The 19433-nt window shown below is 44.7% G+C and overlaps 1 protein-coding gene across 8 annotated transcripts; it reads right to left on the bottom strand.

The window, feature by feature from the left end:
- Window positions 1–1934: 1934 nt before the first annotated feature.
- LOC137800210 (ral GTPase-activating protein subunit beta-like) lies at window positions 1935–18871 on the bottom strand. 8 transcript variants are annotated; one of them, XM_068597289.1, is made up of 31 exons: window positions 18749–18871; window positions 17424–17645; window positions 15961–16163; window positions 15655–15821; window positions 15371–15557; window positions 15008–15139; window positions 14659–14837; window positions 13707–13858; window positions 13088–13358; window positions 12446–12481; window positions 11400–11601; window positions 11148–11315; window positions 10868–10982; window positions 10625–10772; window positions 10447–10511; window positions 10199–10343; window positions 8645–8775; window positions 7874–8056; window positions 7574–7722; window positions 6618–6805; window positions 6400–6503; window positions 6071–6226; window positions 5245–5454; window positions 4952–5110; window positions 4632–4800; window positions 4301–4423; window positions 4053–4189; window positions 3849–3957; window positions 3619–3697; window positions 2864–3012; window positions 1935–2495 (listed from the first exon to the last, which is right to left on the bottom strand). In XM_068597289.1, the coding sequence occupies exons 2-31, from the start codon at window positions 17598–17600 to the stop codon at window positions 2302–2304; spliced, it is 4587 nt and encodes a 1528-aa protein (XP_068453390.1). In that variant the 5' UTR covers window positions 17601–17645; window positions 18749–18871; the 3' UTR covers window positions 1935–2301. The 8 variants fall into 8 exon arrangements, with proteins under 8 accessions (XP_068453390.1, XP_068453393.1, XP_068453392.1 ...); XM_068597292.1 differs by having other exon boundaries at window positions 8645–8766; window positions 18717–18871; XM_068597291.1 differs by having other exon boundaries at window positions 6071–6223; window positions 18717–18871.
- Window positions 18872–19433: the final 562 nt, after the last annotated feature.

A 19433-nucleotide genomic window follows, 5' to 3' on the forward strand; every position in this document is an offset into this window, starting at 1 on the left:
TTAAGTCCCTCGGAAATCCGAAAATTATTATATGTACTATAAATTATGAATGATGTTTTTTTGGTGCAGTTTAAATACGAATGCAAACGTTACTTTTTTTCACTTTAAACCAGTGTTGTGTAAAACTGTTGGTGCATACAGTAAACAAACATGGTACAATGCAAAAAAACAACAACTATACTTCGGCTACATCACAGACGTCTATGTCGGTAAACAGAGACACAGACACACACAGACACAGACACACACAAACACAGACACACACACAGAGAATAAGTGAAAACGTTTACTTTTGAAAGTTTTTTTTTTTTATTATTCAAGCGTAATTCGGGCTTCTAACTCATAAAACGTAACTGAGATCCATCCTGTGAGCAAAAAGTCAAACATCAGAAATGGGAGAGGATTAAAATGTCAATAATAGTTTTAATTGATGCATGTTACATTCAACACCCATTGTAATGCTCCCACACATAATTGCTTGCATACACACACGCACACTTTTTCTCGCCATCTCACGGATGAGGAATGCAACAGACAACTTGTAAATGCCTTACACTATCATATATTTACATATCATCCTCCGCTTCTGTACATGGCAAATCTTTAAATATGATCAAATATCAGAGGAGTAACATAGGATACAATGTATGACTGATTGTATGTAGTTTTTGAAGAATTTTCAATGTACTTTTTATCTTCTAAAAAAAGAAAAGAAAAAAGGCACGTGCACATAGCACTGTCATAAAAGGTGAGTCGCGATTAGACATGATAGGTTAAAAAAAAAATTCCACTGTGCCTCTTCCTTCATTCGTAGTACGCAAGAAAAGTCGTCCTTCAGCAGGGGGGGCGCGCCAAAGTACAAAAAGAGATGAACCAAAGTGAATAGAAAATTAACATAAAAACGTGCTCAGTGCATTAAGACTTCTCCAATATAACAAAGAAACTAGAGGTGTTTGACCTGCTTTCGTCCGCTGTGATAAATAAATTCACATTGTTACAGGCGCAAATGAAAACTGGATGTACAGTGAGTAAACCAAAGTGAGACAAGTTGTGACGCCAAAAAAAATAAAATAAAAAAAATGTAATTTATGTTCCTCGAAACTAAATATGTTCTGACATGTTAAAAATTCTTTCAAACCTAAAAAAAAAAATGGGGGTTTTGCAGTCATTTCAAGTGCAAACTGCAGGAGCTCTGTGGCGACTCATTGTCGGTAAACTACAATGTTACCAAGCGTTAAAGAGTAAACCAGTTTGAGTTATGTCACGAGGATATTCCACGTTCTTTAAATTCTGTTTATTTTTTAGGGGTCAGTATGACACCTTGTAGTGTAAATGATTTGACTGGCTGCACGCACACACACACACACACACACCCACACACACACACCCACACCCACACACACCCACACACACACACACACAGTGCAGTGGCTGTTGTGAGATGGGACGACTTTCCGACTGGCAAAGGAGACGAGTGCAGGTTCCAAAAATGACCTCCCCAACCCCCCCTGCGTATAGTAAAACAACGTGGGAGTCCCAGAAACCATCTGGAAAATAAAAATATATAGAAAGCGCTCAGTCAGCTGCTGCGATGGCCAAAATGTGTGTGTTTATCGCACGAGGGTGGAAGGAAGACTTTTGCGGTGGATGATCAGTATCTTTGTAAAAACAGGGGTTAATGCTCTCGGCCGTTTCCTCGTTCTCTTTGAGCCGCTTGCAGCAGCCGTGTATATTACAAAACTTTCTTTCTATAACGCTCGCGTGTTTATCTCCCTGGCAAAAATCAGACCCCGAAAATCTGTTTAGTTCAAACAAAAACAGATTTGCAGATCTAGATTTAGGACACAACCTTTGTATTACCAAACCATCCACACATGTCACAGGGGCTTAAAAGGACAAGCTTTTTACAATTTCAGAAAGGCCAACAGTGTAACTATTGTATTGCAGTTTATGACAAGCAGGAACTCTTTTTTTTTGCCACGAAGCGTGAACCTTAAATGAAGAGAGTCACTGCTGAACTTCGGCCGCTGAAAACTTCAGCGAGTGGCTGCGACACAGAAATGCAGCGCATTCCACCTTGGCATGGTTTTTGACACTTTGCTCTCGGAGTCAAAGGCAGACAGTGTTGATATATGTATTCATATAAATAACAAAACAGTACAGTATAAATATAAAGATTCTGTGTGTGTAATCATGTGTGTGCACAGTTGTAAATGGTGTATGAGAATAGGACGAGTGTGTGTGAGTGTTGTGTGAGCCAGTGTTAGGACAGAACGGGACGGGACTGGGGAGGAGAAAGGGTTAAAGGTGCAGCTTCCCCTCCCCCACCTCGTGGAAGAGTGAGGTGTAAAACTCGGGCTCTAGTTGCTTGTTGCGGTAGCGCTGGACGATCTCCGTTATTTTCTGCTTCCGCCTCACGTGAGGCGGGTTGTACAAGTCACTTTCCAGGCGCTTCCGTCGGCACACATTGATGACCGTTTGGCGCACGAGAAACCCTGGGAAGCAGGACGCAAACACAAGGTGGCGGTTAAGACTGTGCTCAAAGTGGTGTGGAAGAATCCTTTCATAACACCAAATAAGGGAAAAGACCTTGTAACATTCTACTGACTGCGTTGACAAAGATAGATATATATATATATATATATAAATTTACTCTTGTTCATTTATGATTTTAATGTCGAAATTTAAACAACTTGTAACTATGACACCTTCTGGCCAAGAGTGGCATTACATGCATTAAGAGCTTTTTATTGAGTTATGCGTCAGCAGAGGAGAGATAAATACCTGCAGACTTATTTTATGGTACAGCTAAACAGTGACCTGCTAGGGAGGGATGAATAAAGAGAAGCAGAGGAGCCTTTACCTAGTGCTCTGCGGCTGACCACCATGCCATCCACCAGGGGAATCACCATGCCAAACTTGCCCATGGCTCCATGCAGCCGGATCCTGAAGAGCCCCGTCTTCAGGGGCTGGATGAAGATCAGAGGCACGTCCTTCTCTAGTAGCCCTGACCTGCAGCGGGAACAATGCAGGAACAACACAGAGAGCCATGATGGAGGTTTGTTTGCTACAAACTACAACAAATGAATATGTAACGGAATCCTTTTTGACAAACAGGGGCGCAGACACAATACATCAGCTTCTTTGTATACTTTGGAAGTAAACCCTTAATTTATCTTTATAAATGCCAAGCCTCCATCGTCTTTTGAAGGATTCCCCAGCCGCTCAGAAAACAACCCTCTAATTAAATGAACTGTTGTCATGTTATCAGATCAGACCACACACCCTCCAGACAAAGCATTGCTAATTTGGCCAAATCAGTTTTGACATTTGAAGCCACTGACCATAAGTCTCCCTCTATCCACAGTCCTGCTCATAATCGCTGTCACAGCTCTGCCACAGTTCCGTTTCTCTGCTTGCCTTTTGCCCACGCTGCATGTCGTACTTCCCGTTTTGCACACTTAGAGTGTGTATGCGTGTGTCTGCATGTGAGTGCGCATGACTTTTTTGCAGAACCTTTTTTTTCCTCTTAATTTTTTGCACCTGATAAAACTCTATTCAAACTGCTCTCCATACTGGCAGCAAAGTACAGTGCTTAGAGAGTAAACTTGTGAATACCTGCAGGAAGTGCTGTTGCTCATGCTGGCTTCCAAGCCTGTGCTGGTCTCCGCCAAGAGATCAGACAAAGGGAAGTTCTCTAAAGACAACAAAAACATACAGTATTTTACAGCTACTTTATAAAAAGGCTACAGATTAATTGAAGATTGAACTAACAGTTTTGTGTGAAGTAACTTACTGACAGCACGAGAGAAAGCGCTCGAAAGAGATAGAATGATGTGTGTGCCTACCGATATCGTCAAAGCGCTCCACCCAGACCACAAACACCTTCGTCTCAGGACCCAGAGGCGGGAAAGACTTCCCAGTCGATGACCTCTTTGTCTTCACCAATGGACTCAGCTGCAGAAACAAAAAACACAAACGAAACAATGAGAAGTCCTAATCGGCGTCGTCAGCGTACACTTCAGATACACGGACGTGAGCCAAAACGTTACCTTTTTGGCAGACTCCAGGTTTTCAGAGTGGTTGGGGAACAGCTCCAGGGTGAGATTGGGTTGTTTGAGAGGACCGGGCATGAGGTCTGCGTTGGTGTCTGCCTCCACTGTGGAGTCACTGTGCACCGATGACTCCTCTGGGGAGCAAGAAGGCAACAAGCAACAGCTTTGTCAACCCAGATCCCTCACTGGCTGTATTTGTCGTAGTCAGAATCTATGGATTCACACTCAACGTAGTGGATACTGACCAGAATGTTCTGTTAAGGATGGAACGACGAAGGCAATCTCCGTCAGAGCATCGGCGTAGTACAAAACTTTCTTCTCCCCGTTAAACATGGAGCCTCCCGTGTACTCAGGAGTAGCAGCGTCCTCTACAGCGGGGAAAAGTTAAACATTGACTTTATTTATTTGTTAGATTTTTATGACACAATATTGGTATACAAACCCACACAGAAGACAAAAATCACCAATGTCCACTTTCATCTTAATTATCACATGCAGATAAATAACAGATGCCATGACCTGCGTCCTCCCGATAGTCTTCTTCACAGTTAATGCAGTAGTTATCTTCGAACTTACCGGTTTGCGGCATTTCGTTGCTGTCGGAGCAGGAGTTGAGGGACCAGCTGGTGTCCAGGTGTCCCGTCCACCCCGGGTGGCGCCCCACGTCCACAGGCCAGCCCAAGGACAGCAGGAACTCCAGAAAGTGGGGCTGAACGCTGGATGACGACTCCACATTCCTCAGGATCTGATCACAGCAAAATAAACACGTTGAGGTCTAACATCTGTATGTTTTCAAGGCCATTTAATTCAATTTCTAATTAAATACAAGGTACATTTGTCAATTATTAGAAAAATATGCTGCCATTTTGTAGAGAATCTGATGAGAACTCCCTCACCTCGGGGCTGCTTTTCTGTCCAGCCCTCACATAGAAAACAAAGACAGTGTCGAAGGGTCGGCAGGGAAGCAAGTCCAGGTAGCTGATGTCATCAAAAAAACCCGGCAACGACGACTCCAGGCCAATCAGATGAGGAGGTAGACGACTGTTGTTGGGCTCCTATAAATAACACATGAATAGACGTGCTTGTAAATTAAGAATAGTAAAACATGTAGGTATGCTGGAGGATTTGATATTGGTAGGAAATTTGTTTTATTTGCGGGTTCAATCCAAGATCATTTCTATTGACCAACCTTAAGCGCCTCCAGAGAGAGAAAGCCGAAGTGTGAGAGGAAGAGGCGTGCCGTCTGGAACTCCTTCGAGGGTGGAGGGGGTTTGCAGTCCGTCTGTGGGTCGGGGTAAGGCTTGGACTTCCAGATTTCCTCGCTGTGTCGCTCCAAGGCGTGCTCATACTCGATCTGCTTGGTCATCAGAATACGAAGCTTGTCGTGCTGAAGTTCCAGCTAAAGCAAAGTAAGAGGAGGATGGGGTCATTTTTAAGCGGCTGCGGCTGATGAACGGCACTCGATTGTATGGATTCACCATGACCCCACAAAGACCAAGTCCCAAAGTCACCTCCCGAAGATGATTTGCTAGTCACCACGTTATAAGCTAAACCTGTACAATTTCAATCCAGCACAACGGTTCCATAAAAACAGCCTGATTCAACTCATTTTTTTTAAGTGGAGTTCTCCCCCCGCCCGTAAAAATGCTACAAAGTATTGCGCGGGTATTGTACTGGATTGAGAAACTGCACACCATCCGAGAGCCTCGCAGGCTTTGCACCAAACGAGATGATTCGACCCAATATTCCAAAAGACACCCGAGTGGAATTTCATCTGTCCAACAACTTACGTGTGGGAAATAACTTTTCACTGTACTTGACACTCTGGAATCCTCCGGCCAGCCCATACAACCCACCTGAGTGTTGTACGATGACAAACTGAGTGAACGAGTCATTTACTGCCGGCTCATGTTCAGCCATGACAGCAATCTTGTTTTAGCTTGCGCCCGAAGTAGAGTAATACAATTATTAGTCATAACGGGGACACGAGACCAATGATGGGAACCAAATCTCACCTCTTTACTGACAATGTCATCCAAGTCAGGAATACTGACGTCAGCTTTCACAAGAGGTATCTTATCCACTTCTTCTGGGAAGGGTCTCTGCTTGACGCTGTACTTGATACCCACGCCATTGTTGGGTGTCGGACGGCCCTCGGGAACAAACACCTGCTGTAGAAGGAGAGAAAAGACGATGAGACACATGGAGCACAGAGGTGTCATTAGTGAAAATGACATGGAGGTTTTGACAAAAGCAAAAACTTGAGTATTTCTAAAGTGGTGTCGGTTTAGCATTGGAGAGGGGAGTCCCCCCCATAGCGCACTGAACCACAGTGTGATCTCACTCTCTGATTGGCCCGAGCCCCTCTGGGTTGGTGGAAGAGCTGCATGGTCCAAGCGTGCCTGCCAGCCGTCCCGCGGATCAAAACAGTCACTGATGGACTGGGGTCTTTATGGAGAAACACAGACGGCGTTTTATTTAACCAGCGCTTGGGACATGACATGCGATACAGTCTCCGATACAGGTCTTAAGCCCTCAAAGAGCAGATGAAAAGCTACTGACTCTGCTCATTGCCAAGAGGTTGCTCGAGCATGGCGAGGATGACCGAGTTGTCCAGGACGAAGTAGCGGAAGTTGCTAGCTCCTGTGGCGCTGAGTCGGGCATAGCGGATCAAGGTGTCTTCATTCAGCAGGCTGCAGGTGGAGGCGGTTCCACTCGGGGACGGGAAGGCCCCCAACACCTGCATGATACTGGGAAACACCGAAGAAAACTAGGTCAGGAGGCGCTGCACCTTTTACTGCGTTTTAGAGCTGTGTGGAGGTTGAGCAGAAAAGCTGGGGAAACTAGGTCACTGTATCAGCAGGAAACAATAGCAACAAATGCATTGTGTAGTACAACCACGAAAACATACAAAATACAAAAGTTAACAAATTATTTTTGGAGTAGTTTTTGTAGAATAACATTTTATTGTTAAAGAAGAAAAACAAATGTTTGGTGATAGATCCAGAAATGAAACATGCAGCTATGTTTTTATGATTGCAGTGATTTGACTGCTATGTTTTTTCCCCTTTCTTTATCGTCCGGGGTGTGGTTCTGAATCCTGCCTGCAACCACTGACTAGCCAACTGCCCTCGTGTCAGTTTGCAGAGTGTTTAGCATGCAAAGCAAGATCGGCAGCACTGTGATGCTTTTCCAACAATGGATATTTGTTTGCCAGCTCGTCAACAGCTTTGCTGTCAATCAAGATCAACGTCTACGCTGGCAGATGAGGAGGAGCCGTCACGGCTAGAAAGCCAGCATTTGAATATACAAGCAAGGCTTTTTGGTGTTTGTCTGTGTAGAAGGAGACGACTGACTCCTATGAAACGTAAATGTTTCCGTACGTGAGAGCACAGGTGGTTTAAATAAGATAAATAAAAGAACACACTAACCGCTTGTCTTGCCAAGAGTGTCACATTATATTAACAAACTGTTTTGTTTTTTTTTTAATCCAAACTAGAAACTGTGAGGAATCTCACCAGGACAAAGTTGCCTCGGCAGCATCCTTCACCCTCATTGAAGCTGGGTTGTGCTCCTTCTCTCCTTTGTGTCGCACCTCCAGTTCCTGGCGGGATTTGCTGCCAGAGATTCCCAGCTCCACGATCTCCAACACCTCCACCAAACAATCCTGACCCAGAAACAAAAAAGGGGCCGAATCTTCAGAGCGGGAGTGCAAGTGAGGCAACTTAGAAGTGACAAGGTAACCAGTCCCAAATCCATCCCTCTCTAAACAAGCAACATATCTGAAGGGATATTTGTGTTGGTCTTTTAGAACGTACCTTCTCATCCAGCATGTCGGGGTGCTCTGTGAGCCACACACACAGAAACTGGAAGGCGGCTACAATCATGGAGTGGAGGTCTCGGGACTGAAGGGGAGCCGGACGGCTACACTGGTACACGATGTACCCGCATATCGAGCTGACGGCACGTTTACGGTCTGCAGAGTCCACTCCCACTTTTACCTGATGGGGACATATACAACAAAGCACAGGGACATGTATTACATAAGCTACAAAGTTCTTCATTTCATGCACTTGTGAAATGTTGTGGGACTTGGTATGTGTGTTCTTGGTTTACCCAAACACGGCACATTTTAATATTTGTGATTTTAAATAGAAGTGACAGTATTGTTAGAACTAGTATTTATGTCAATATAAAACAAATCAGTGTTCCCTTGGCATCTCCTCTCGCTGCCCCTCTGCACTATTCATTTAATGTCTCATCAAGAGTCATACATTTACATTTTATAGCCAAATACTGTATTTTACAAACTCCACTATTACAAACTAAGGGGCGCGGCCTAGCAGAGAAACTCCAGGGCCACATCCAGAAACTTCTATATATTCTGGTACTTTGTGGTACAGTTTGACAGTTTGATGGCAACTCCCTTGGGATGAACTTTCTGATTGAGAAGTTTTGCTCTCTGTGGGACTCGACCATGTTATTCGGGCAGGACGTGCACTAGTTAACTGAGACCAGACTAGTGACGATTGTAGACCGTCACACTGAGTTACACTCTGCGGTGAAGCGGTCGGACGTTGTACCTTTACCTTGGCAAGCCCAGCCAGCAGCTCCAGGGCAGCCAGTGAGATGCTCATGTCTTGCCTCCACTGGGAGTTCAGCCTCTGAGTGACCAGGTGGATGCTGCGCACCAGCAGGCCCGCCGCCGTATCTGGAAGAGCTAGACCATATAACACCCAGAAATACCAAGACACCGCAGAGAGTGAAGCAAAGCAAAATTTAGGCAATGCAGCTGAGGTATCATGGGGGAAACAGGCAAAAAATACCCTGCAAGCCCCAAGATTAGATATTGAAAACATGCACTAAAATAAGAGTTGGAAATCAGTACAGCACACAGTGTAGACTAGAATATAGATAGTGGGCGTCCTGCTGAGAGGAAGGGCTGAGCAATCAAATTCTGACTTTGAAAGAGAAAACTTCACGTTTGATGTAGTCAGCAAGCATGTGTAAATATCATAACTAGGCCAATCTGCTAAAAGTCATCACCATCCACTGAAGTGGAATAATTAATGTTATATTTATATGTAGGCTCTTTTCCATAATGTTGTCAGACAACTATAACAATATGAGCCTGTCAGTGTCAATAACAAGCACTCTGAATATGGAGGTACATTGAATGTTCTCATTCAACAGTGGACTTTTTCTTTTTGTCTACCTACAACTTGTAGGGATTGAAACTTGTTTTGTATTAATTGTTTTAAACAACAATGTAAAGTTGTCCGAGTAGTTTCATAAAATAATATATTAACAAGTGAAAGTAAACAAGCCTTTTCATTTCAGCCCCATAACCACATGTCTCATAACAGTCATTGTTGTTCATTTTTCCCCTTAAGCCAAGTCTCCATTTCTGAGTTTCTACCATGTGTAGAACCAGAGGATGTCTAATGCATTATGCTCAGGCTTCTGTATGTAGATGTCGCTCTGACTCTAATTTCTTTTCTTTTATCATGATGAGCATACAGAGTTATGTAACAACCATCTCCAGATCCCTGCCCCACTCTCAAGTCTTGTTTTTCCTGTCCCGTTCCAAGCCTGATTACACATTGTAACCAGGAACAATGCGGAACATCACCACCCCACACACTCCCATTTCCTGCTGGACAAAGTCGCCCATAAGCAGCACAGTGTGAGAGTACCGAAGCTGTCCACGCAAAGCAAAAAGTCACATTTTCTTTCTTTTTTCAATAGAAAGTCTAATATAATAATTTAGCTAAACATCACTCAGCCCTACTAAGGAAAAGACTGCTTTTGATAAGTCAACAAGTCAATAAGAGAAAGAAAAAGGGCAATCGGCAGGCGCTCCAAACTTCACGGCATCACAGCAAATAACGTCGGCATCACCCACAAAGGCATTTTACCCAACGCTTCTTAACTCTGCATACCACTTTAACCACGTTAGCTATGAAGAACAAAATGTGTTAATTCAACAAGTTACATGTTTTGATCAGCAAGCAGGCACTGATCACATGACGTAATGTTGTAGCGAGCTGGAGGTATGCAGGCTCTGACCGAAGCTGGCACCAATGTGTCACTTTCAGCCAGCTCGAGGGCACTAGTTCACGTAAAGCAGTCGTGCATCTTACCGTAGTCGCGAAGCAGGGCCTGGGCGGGACGCTCAGAGTCCGGGCTGGTGGCCTCTGTGCTCCCTCCGCTGGTAAAACTAACGCCACTGTTGGTGCGGCTGTGACTCTGACTCCTCACGGTCATGTGGCTTCCGTCTATGCTCCCCTGTCACCACACAAAAAAAAATTCCAGTTTGTCACACTGCTTCTGGCCGTGCAACGGTTTAATCGTTCATAAAAAGTAGATAGCGGCGTGATCTGAGCCTTACCGTTTCAGTCTGTGCACCTATGGACTCCAGCAGCGCAGAGTCTTGAACAATATTTAGCATCGCACCTGAGAGGGGAGGGACGGCCAATAATTAATAATACAGATTTAACACGGTTCAAAAACGGTTCAAGTTGTCGAAAAATGCGGCTGAGAGGCAAAATACATGAGTCAGTAGATACCCAGAATGAGCTGTGTGTTGGTGGGGTCAGTCTCAGTCTGAAGTGCTCCGATGAGGACATTGACAAGACGTAGCCTCAGGGATAGGAAAGACACGGGCTGGTCATGAGGCCACCCATCCTCCTCGTTGAACTTTCCTTCCAACAGAACCTAAAGCGCAACATCAACACAGTAAAGAACCAAGCGTTTGTATCTTCAAGTGGCCTTACGGTGCGAAACATGTTTTTCAAGAAATAAAATGAAACCTCTGATTTGATGTTGCCAAAATGGTGCGGCAGTGGCAGCATGGCGAGCAGGATGTTGATCGAGGCTCGCCTCAGGTCGGTGGGATTTACGTAAATCTTGAATTTGGACAGCTCTCTGTTTAGTCAGACACAAAACACACAGACTTAAATGAACTTCAGGTGACAGGCTCAAAACCTCTCATGAGAAATCTCACCATAGAAATCATAATGGTCTGAGAATGTTTTTAGGTCTAAACAAAAGAGGCCAATTACACAGGAACCAACCCAAAACCAGTCTGACCTGTCTGGTACAATAGTCTCCAGCGCAGCTATGAAGTAAGGCACCACCACATTGATGCCCTTCAGGTCAGTGCAGAAGAGAGAGGAAGAGTTGAGAATGATCGAAGCCAAAACCGGCCGACAGATAAAATCAGAGATCTGGAGACCCTGAATCAGGACCATGTAGAACCTGCAGAATGAGAAAAGAGGAACAGTTCAACATCCTCCCGCTCACAGTTCGGCAGATGTTAGATTTGACTAGAATGTGAGCTACCTGGACAGGTAAACAGGAAGAATATCCTCTCCGGTTTTTTTGCTACAGAAGATGCGGCAGAGAGTCCCGCAGGCCTCGGCCCGTCCCGCCTCGTAGCTCTCTGGGAACTCGTTGGCATCGAACATGGGGTTCGACACCATGGAGTCGGTGGACATTTGGGAGCCCTTCCTCCTCAGCTCCAGACCTACTTGAGTGGCTATCGCTGCAGAGAGTGCAAAGACACAGTATGAAAGGGACCCCGAGTTGGAACATGGCTACCAGTAAACATGCATGTATGAGAAACAAAAGACATGTAGCTACTATATGCACATCACAAAAAAAATTGTTTAAGGAAACGTAGCTTAAATTAGACGAGGGGGAAGAAAAAAAAAAGCAACATGAAGCAGACACTTAATCACTATCACAACAAGAGGAAAAAAAGACTTAAACACACACTTACATCATACAAATAAACCAATTCAGAAGGGAACTCTGACACAAAGAGCTTGCCGCCAAAGTCCGACCCATTTAGCATTTTTACTTTGGAGCGCTGGTGATAAAATGTTTTCAGCAGCAAGACCACGAGCAAAATCCCTGTGTCAGCTCCCTCGCTGTTGCACTTATGACAGTCATTCAAGGTACAGAACATTCACTTCATGCATTTAGGCACAAAACCAATAAAATCAAAAGTCAAGTGAACCGACAATACAAAAGGAAAACACAGGAAACCAAACATTAATGCTGAAATTAAGAGGTACGAAATAATATGGGTTAGTGTGACCCAAAAGGAAAAGAAAATGAGAACTGAAAAACAGGGTGGCGTCGTCACAAACTGGCAACGTTATGGTCGAGACAAGTGGTCAGTTGGTGAAACCCATTCCATCACCTTTGGAGAAACGCTGAGAGCAAAACGCTGGTGGACTTGTATGTATGACAGGCAGTGTGAACAGAAAAACAGTGGCGATAATGGCAATGATCATGAGGAAACTCAACTTAAAAAAAAGCGGGTAATATTTGTCAAGAAACGCAAATCAAGTGAGGGAAAACAAGCTGCTGTTCCTACTTACAAGATTTATAAGAAAGGAGAATTTGGATAAAAGAGGCTGCAAGATAACAGAAATAGTGGAGAGACACAAAATCAAAGCAGAGCCAATATTTTGGGATCAATTCATAGGAGGCATGAATTGTGTTTTTTTTCTTCTTTTCTCGTTCTCCTCGATACATAACTTTTGACGCATTACAACTCTTTAACATTAATAAGACATGGTAGACACATGCAGGACACTACACCAAAAAGAGAAAAATAAATGGAGTCAATGAGGAGCCAGATATCTTTTCAAACACTAAGTACTGTATGTGCTGTGAATAAAATGGCTGTATGACGGCTTATGAGTATAGTCTATGTAGTTCTAGCCCATAGTCAGTAGATGCAAATGAATTAGAATCAGATGGAAATTTCATACCAGACCACTTCTAACCAAGCCCTCCACCCACACAAAGGCACAAAGAAGTTTTAGAGAAAATGGTGAAGAGAAAGAAAGAAAAAAAAAAGGAGAAAGGATATCCCAAAGACATACAGTAATAAAATAACAAGACACCAAAAACACAGATAACTCCACAAAAAAACGACATACTGATAAACAGCAACAGAACACCCACTGGCCCATGCACAAAAGGAAACGTTTATAAACCCTCGCCTCACGTCTTACCGGTCATGCTGGGGTCTCGACTGAGGCCGCTGTGGAGCTTACAGTGGACCAGCGCGGCGTCGAAAAGCCACTGGCCGAACAGATTGAGGATGCTGTTGACCTTCGGCCTCGCTGGGGCAGGCAAAGGCCGAGTCTCCCAACTGCTCTGATTGGGACTGGACAGCAGGGTCGGGGAGGAGGAAGTTTGTTGTTGTTGCTGCTGCTGCTGCTGCTGCTGTTGTTGTTGCTGTTGCTGCTGCTGGGATGCTTTGGTTGGTTGACTACCGCTGCCCTGCAAGGTGGAGAAGGATATCTAATTAGGCTGCCGACAACATGACTTATGGAACCAACACGCAGAAAAGATTAGATAAAGACGTGATTTTATTTCTTTAAAAAGGTCCCCAAGTCAAAACTCAGCAGCAACCTATTTTTTATGTAAATGTATAACGTGTAATGTCCACATAAGCAGAGAATGAAATCCCTCTTCCTTCTGTGAGTGTTGTAACCCAAGCTTTACTGTGTTTACATAGCCGTTACCGTGAGGCATGCATGCCAGTCTCTCTTTGCGTGTACTAATCGCCGCTCTTTTGCACCGCACTCATACGACCATTAACTATTTACTTTACATGCTTGAACTTACAATTGAACTCTTGCTTGTGGTCTTGTTGGCCACCGTGTGTCGTTGCTTGCGGCTGTGGGGGGGCGTAGTGTTGGTGATGGAGGGGGGCGGAGACATGCTCATTCTGTTGACCGGGGTGGGCGGAGCACTGTCCGCTCTGGGACGGGATATACCTGTCGACAGGAAGGTAAAATGAGCTGGGGGGCTAAAGGGAGCGTCTTAAAATTCATACACAGAGAGTACAAAGATTTCTGATCAGCCAACAAGAAAAAAAAAAGTTAAATAAATCTCCATAAAATCTCTTCAAGAGGACAGACCTTGTTATGGTTTATTGTAATCATCTGAAGAAATCCCCTCCCACCCCTCCCTCGTTTCAAATGTTATGCGGGCGAAAAGAGCCTGTGACGTGATCATCGACGGGAGTCATTCGTAGACATGCAAGACAATGGTTAGTTACGAATCAGCAGTAATTGACATCCATCCATCTTGATTTGACTTTAGGCGCCCGCAGAAAGAGCCCTCCTTGATGATCTTGTAGGTTAATCAGAATGTCTGGAAGTGGATTATTTTTGTTACAGCAAGACTGAGCCCAGTGGATCGTATCATCACCACCAATGAGTACAGTCCTCCATAATCCGACCGTTGCATGACATGATGTATCAGCAGATGTCTGTACCATGAGAGAGCAGCACTGGACAAAAAGAGAACACCCTCTCCCGTACGTCTCTCTTTTCAACAGAGACACCTACAGTGTAGAGGGAGAAATCACACCGGCATGTTTCTATTCAAATGTTTTAACAAATGTTATTGACATCGTCCATCCTGACCCTAATTGAGGAGTATCGCCCCGGAATAAAACTGGTTACAAGAATCCAATGCATGGAATTGCTGTCAATCGCTTAAATGACTTTCAATGCACGTCTTAGCAATAGCTTGGTCATCATAAGTGAGCTATTCTTTTATTCATTCTTACCCAGGAAAGCATCCACTAAGCAGCTGATGCCCCTCATGGCCCTGAAGAAAATCTGGGGCAGCTGTTTCAAACAAGGATGCAGCACCACTTCATGAGGCAAGCCGCTGGAGTTAAGAAACTGTTCCTGGAACTTTGGAGTGGTGCTCACTATCGTAGGGTTGCTCAGGTCCACCGGGTTGCTAGAGACAGAGAAAAAGGCAAATTCACCAATTAGAATAAATAAAAGCTTACGGTGAGAGGGAGATATGAATAAAGAAGAAAAAAATCTGCAGTGTCCATGAGTTAGTTTGATGGGGAGAGAACATCTCTTTTTCGGGTAAAAACCCCAGAAAAATGAGGGTTTGTGCACCTGAGCATGTGGAGAAAGCGGTACCACGTCTGGGCCACACAGTCTTGGTCCATCTCTAAAGGGATCAGGCTAGCGTCTTCATCGGGAACCTTAAAAGGTGGGAAGGATGGCCCGTGGGTAAAGCGCAAAAGCCTGGATTGAAGGGGCGAGACAGAAATGTACAGATGACACTCGACAGAGAATACGGACACTAATTGAATAATTTGTCGTTATTACAACCACTAAGATATTTACAACTTGTTTTGCTTACAGACAAGAATAAAACAGGTGAGACAAACAAACTATCATAACTGTAGTCAAAGCACTCAACGAGTTCCCCAAAACTAAACCGCTAAGATGAAGCCAAGCTGCTGCCTTTCTTACCTGGAGGTCAGGGCACAGGCCACTCTGCTCCACTGCTCCACAACAGGAGGGTGGTGTCTCCAATTGGCCAGCATCTCCCTTGACGTCTTCCAATAAGGTGGTGTGGGAAAGCAGCGGGCACATGCCAGCAGCCACACCTCAAACAGCACTGCCATCAATTTCTCTGCCAGTTTCTCAGCCACCCCGACTGAAAGATAATAGGGGATTCTTGATTTTCGGAATCGTCATTAACGGCTAAGTTAATACCGCAAAAGGAGCTGTGTAGTGCAGGGGGCAGGTCGTACCTCCGACCGTGGGCGCAGCCAGTAATGTGTCGTTGATGCGAAGCAGGAAGAGCAACAGCACCTCCCAGGTTTCCCTCACCATGGACACAGACTCTCGTGCCAGTTTCTGGACTGCCGTCAGAACCTGCTGGCAAAGCCTGATGTGGTTTAGACTGTGTTGCTCAGGCCTGGAAGGGGAGACATGAGAGAGTTTGAAATGAGAGCGGTAAAGAGAAAATCAAGGGGAAGAGAAAAAGAGCATTATTAAAATTTCAAAACCACAGCTAAGGGGAGATGGAGGCTCATTCGTGAACCTTCCCGACGTACCTCGGCACAAAGACGTTGTAGAGATGCTTAAGGATGGTCTGGACGTACATATTGGGCTCCTTGACCACGGGATGAGGCATCGAGTCCCTGGGCGACACCAGGGCCATCATCCAGTCAGTGTACACGTCCACGCACAGCTTGACGGTGTCCCCCTCCAGGGGCAGGGTGAGGCCGTAGCACAGCACCTCCATGGTCCACTTCACCTGGGAATCCAGAGTGTTTTCATCCAGATGCGTGAATTTCATCTATAAGTTCTAAGTTACTGATTTATGACACAGGAGGAACACAACAACAGCTCCCGAAACGTTTTTTCAACAGTGTCATTTTCTGCCATTCTTTTCCTCTACTACAACTCTTTTATGTCCGTCTGCTCTAGGTCAAGTGAGTGAGCACGAGGAGTTGAGCACATCTGATTTATGGTCTCATAACAAGGGAGGCCAAAGGTTTAGGGCAAGATGATGGCAATAACTACACACTGCCTGTCCAAATCATGTTATGTGGTTTCTTGCTAAATAATAATAAAGAAAACAGACTGGCTACTCAAAGGACAAGTGATGCACAACAAACCAGATCCTCATTCTCCAGTTAAAGTTAACTTTGAACATCAGTGTGAATGCGTCAAAGACGACAGTAAAGATACGCCATGTCTGACTTGCTGCGAGCTGTGCGGTTCACTTCACCGACATCTGGTTTATAGCTTTTTTCCTCTTTAACTTTATTGATCCTACGGAAGGGCTCCGGACTTCCTCATTAAATAGACCAATATAGTTTTATCACAGAATATATATAATGGGCGTGACACGAGCCATTTACATCGATTTTGTTTGTATAATCTATGCACAAAATGAACACACGCATAGCAAGCCGAACTGTGCGCACCGCCGTTAACATGGAATGCGAAGTGAGGGTGTCTGTTGTGTTTCAGGCCCACACCTCCTGCAGAAAAAAAGGGAAGCTTTCTCCGTAGCACTCCTACAGTCACTCCTCTTTTTGATGCAGTAGCTTCACAAAAAGACAGCCCTGCGTAAAAGACATATGGGTTTGCCTGAAGGCATTTAAATAGACTTTAACAGCACGTTATGAGATTAAAAAAAAATTGATTCTTTTGTTTGACCGTCAAGTACTATATCTGTGCAAAATCTGGGTCTACACATACTATCACCCTGTCTCCCTATAGTGAAACATGGCGGAGGTAGAAGAAATTCTTCCTGCTCCACTGTGTGTGCCACCTTGTGACAGGAGGCAACACTGAATTTTACTTGAATTTTTCAACGAAAATGTTAAGCAATTTGTCCCAAAACAAAAAGGATATCTCGCTAGTACAGCGTGGCATACACGTAGCATTTGCAACTGTTGTCTCTAAAATACATGTTGTGGGAATAAGTTATTGAAGACGACAGCCTCTCCAGAAGGCGTCAACATGGCACGCAAACGTCGCATTGACGTCAGTGTTTTCCCCTCACCTCCTTGTCCGTCTTGAGGATGTTCTCCGTGGCGACGGGGCTCACAGCCGTGCCCAGAGGCTTGACCACGGCATTGGCCACCTCCGTGCCCACGCTCGTGGGGTAGGTGTGCAGCACGCTGAGGTGACCCTGGTCACTCTGCACCACCAGCTGCAGCGAGCGCCACTCGGAATACATGCTGCCGACGTCTGCTGGCACTCTACTCACACCCCCTGCCTCCACCTGCACACACAAAGATCCGTTAAGTCAACGAAAGGGAGAAAAACATAAAAGTTGAGACAACCGGAAACTAGGTCGAAGCTAACGTTACTTTACAGTCTACTTCTGTTGTGAGACTACTTCTCCAAAGCTGTCACTATGTAACCGTGCTGACAGAGAGGGACGTACCATTTCACGGCGCGATATTCGTTTTGACAATCGACCTCGAGGACTATCAAGAGGTCCACCCACCAGCATAACTTTAACTTGGTTAACGCGGACTGATTCACTCGTGTCTTACTTAGCTGGCTAGCTCGTGTATGTTCGTGGAGGGAGAGGCTGTAGAATTAGCTCAAACGGACTGTGTCTGCAACAGTACGGAGCGCAACAAATAGTAGCTAAATTGTCGTTTCGGGCGCAATGCAATCACAGCGAAATGAAGAGCGTGTGATAAAACGGCGCAGACTCGGAGGACACGCACTTCATGTCACGTTACCGTCGGCTATAACATTAGTTTGACAGAAAACAGGATCCATCCAGCAGCACAAGGGTGTGTTTATGCTACTGCTTCCGTTAACGTTAACACTATTTCTCCTTCCCTTCCAGAGATATCCAACACTATTAAAGGGTTCGCGTTAAGCAGCGTGAAAGCAAAGATCATATATCATTTCGTGCCCTGTGAGCTTAAACAAAGTCACGGTCCACCATGCGTTTTAAACTGAGTCGAAGAATCACAAACCAGGAAACGGTTCGGGACACGATTAGCTCGCTAACGTTTAGCTAGCATCGACATCAAAACATCTTCCCCGTCTTGCCGATGGCATTAGCTGGAGTTGCCTGCTGGCTGGCTTCCGTGTGACACGTCCGTCTCTCTGGGTTGGACTAGATGCTGCCGTGAAGAAACCCCCGAGTCTGTATCAGCTCTAACGCTGTAGCTAGCTGGACCCGATGCCGCTAGCTGCTTTAGCTAATATTTGCCCGTCCGTTGACGTTAGCTCGCTGAGCTGGCTGTCATTTCGCTAGCTAACCTAACTTTGCAAAGACGCTAACGTTTGCTCGTCAACTAAATAAGCAGTTTTGTATTTTATTGTTTACCTGTAAGAACTGGAAATGTTGTCATAACAGACCTCTGAAACGCGCAGTTTTTTCTTTCTATGTGTCCTGGTCTAGACCATAACAGCGTCCATCTTCGCAATGTCAAGGCTTGAATAGTGCAGCTTGACGAGCTAACGGGAAACAGGATGCGTATATTGTCGCCCCCTACTGTAACGGAACAGCAACTGCATTAGACCTGATGCTGCGTTCAAGTGCTCCTGGTCTCCCGAAAACTCCCTTCCGCCCTAAATCCTCCTTTGTGCTCGGGTACTTTCGGAAAGATGTGTCTTAATATTAGCTAGAGTTTAGTTTAAAAAAATTTTTTTTCTAAGAATCGAAAATGCTCTGTTAAAGTTAGAGGGTTTTCTAAATACTATAAATCAAAAAAATCAAAAAAGTTGGACAAATTTTGATGAGAAATTATAGATTATGTAGAATACTTTTAGGTACACTTACTTAAAGCTTGTGGCTGTGCCAGATTTCATGCTTGTCCTGCAGTTTTAGAAGAGGACAACTAAGATGAAGCAGGTTAACGGTTGTTTTTTAATGTGGTGTATACTTTTGTAGTCCATTCCCATATATAATAGACTAACATTGTTGTATTTCCCAAGATCCGGCAGAAATTATTAAGAATAATTGCCTCTATTGAAGCAACAGGGGCCAAAATATCCTGAATTTGAGTCCCCAAAGTGAGTCAAACTCCCAAAAATGTTGGAT

This window comes from Clinocottus analis, unplaced genomic scaffold, assembly GCF_023055335.1.
Source record: "Clinocottus analis isolate CAN_PGR_092001 unplaced genomic scaffold, fCliAna1.0.p SCAF_4, whole genome shotgun sequence".
NCBI lineage: Eukaryota > Metazoa > Chordata > Actinopteri > Perciformes > Cottidae > Clinocottus > Clinocottus analis.

Coding starts and splice junctions, on each gene's coding strand:
- LOC137800210 (XM_068597289.1), bottom strand. CDS start 17,600: ATGTATTCCGAGTGGCGCTCGCTGCAGCTGGTGGTGCAGAGTGACCAG. Junction 13,359..13,706: donor CCACAAGCAAGAGTTCAATT/GTAAGTTCAAGC, acceptor TCCACCTTGCAG/GGCAGCGGTAGTCAACCAAC. Junction 4,801..4,951: donor GACAGAAAAGCAGCCCCGAG/GTGAGGGAGTTC, acceptor TGCTGTGATCAG/ATCCTGAGGAATGTGGAGTC.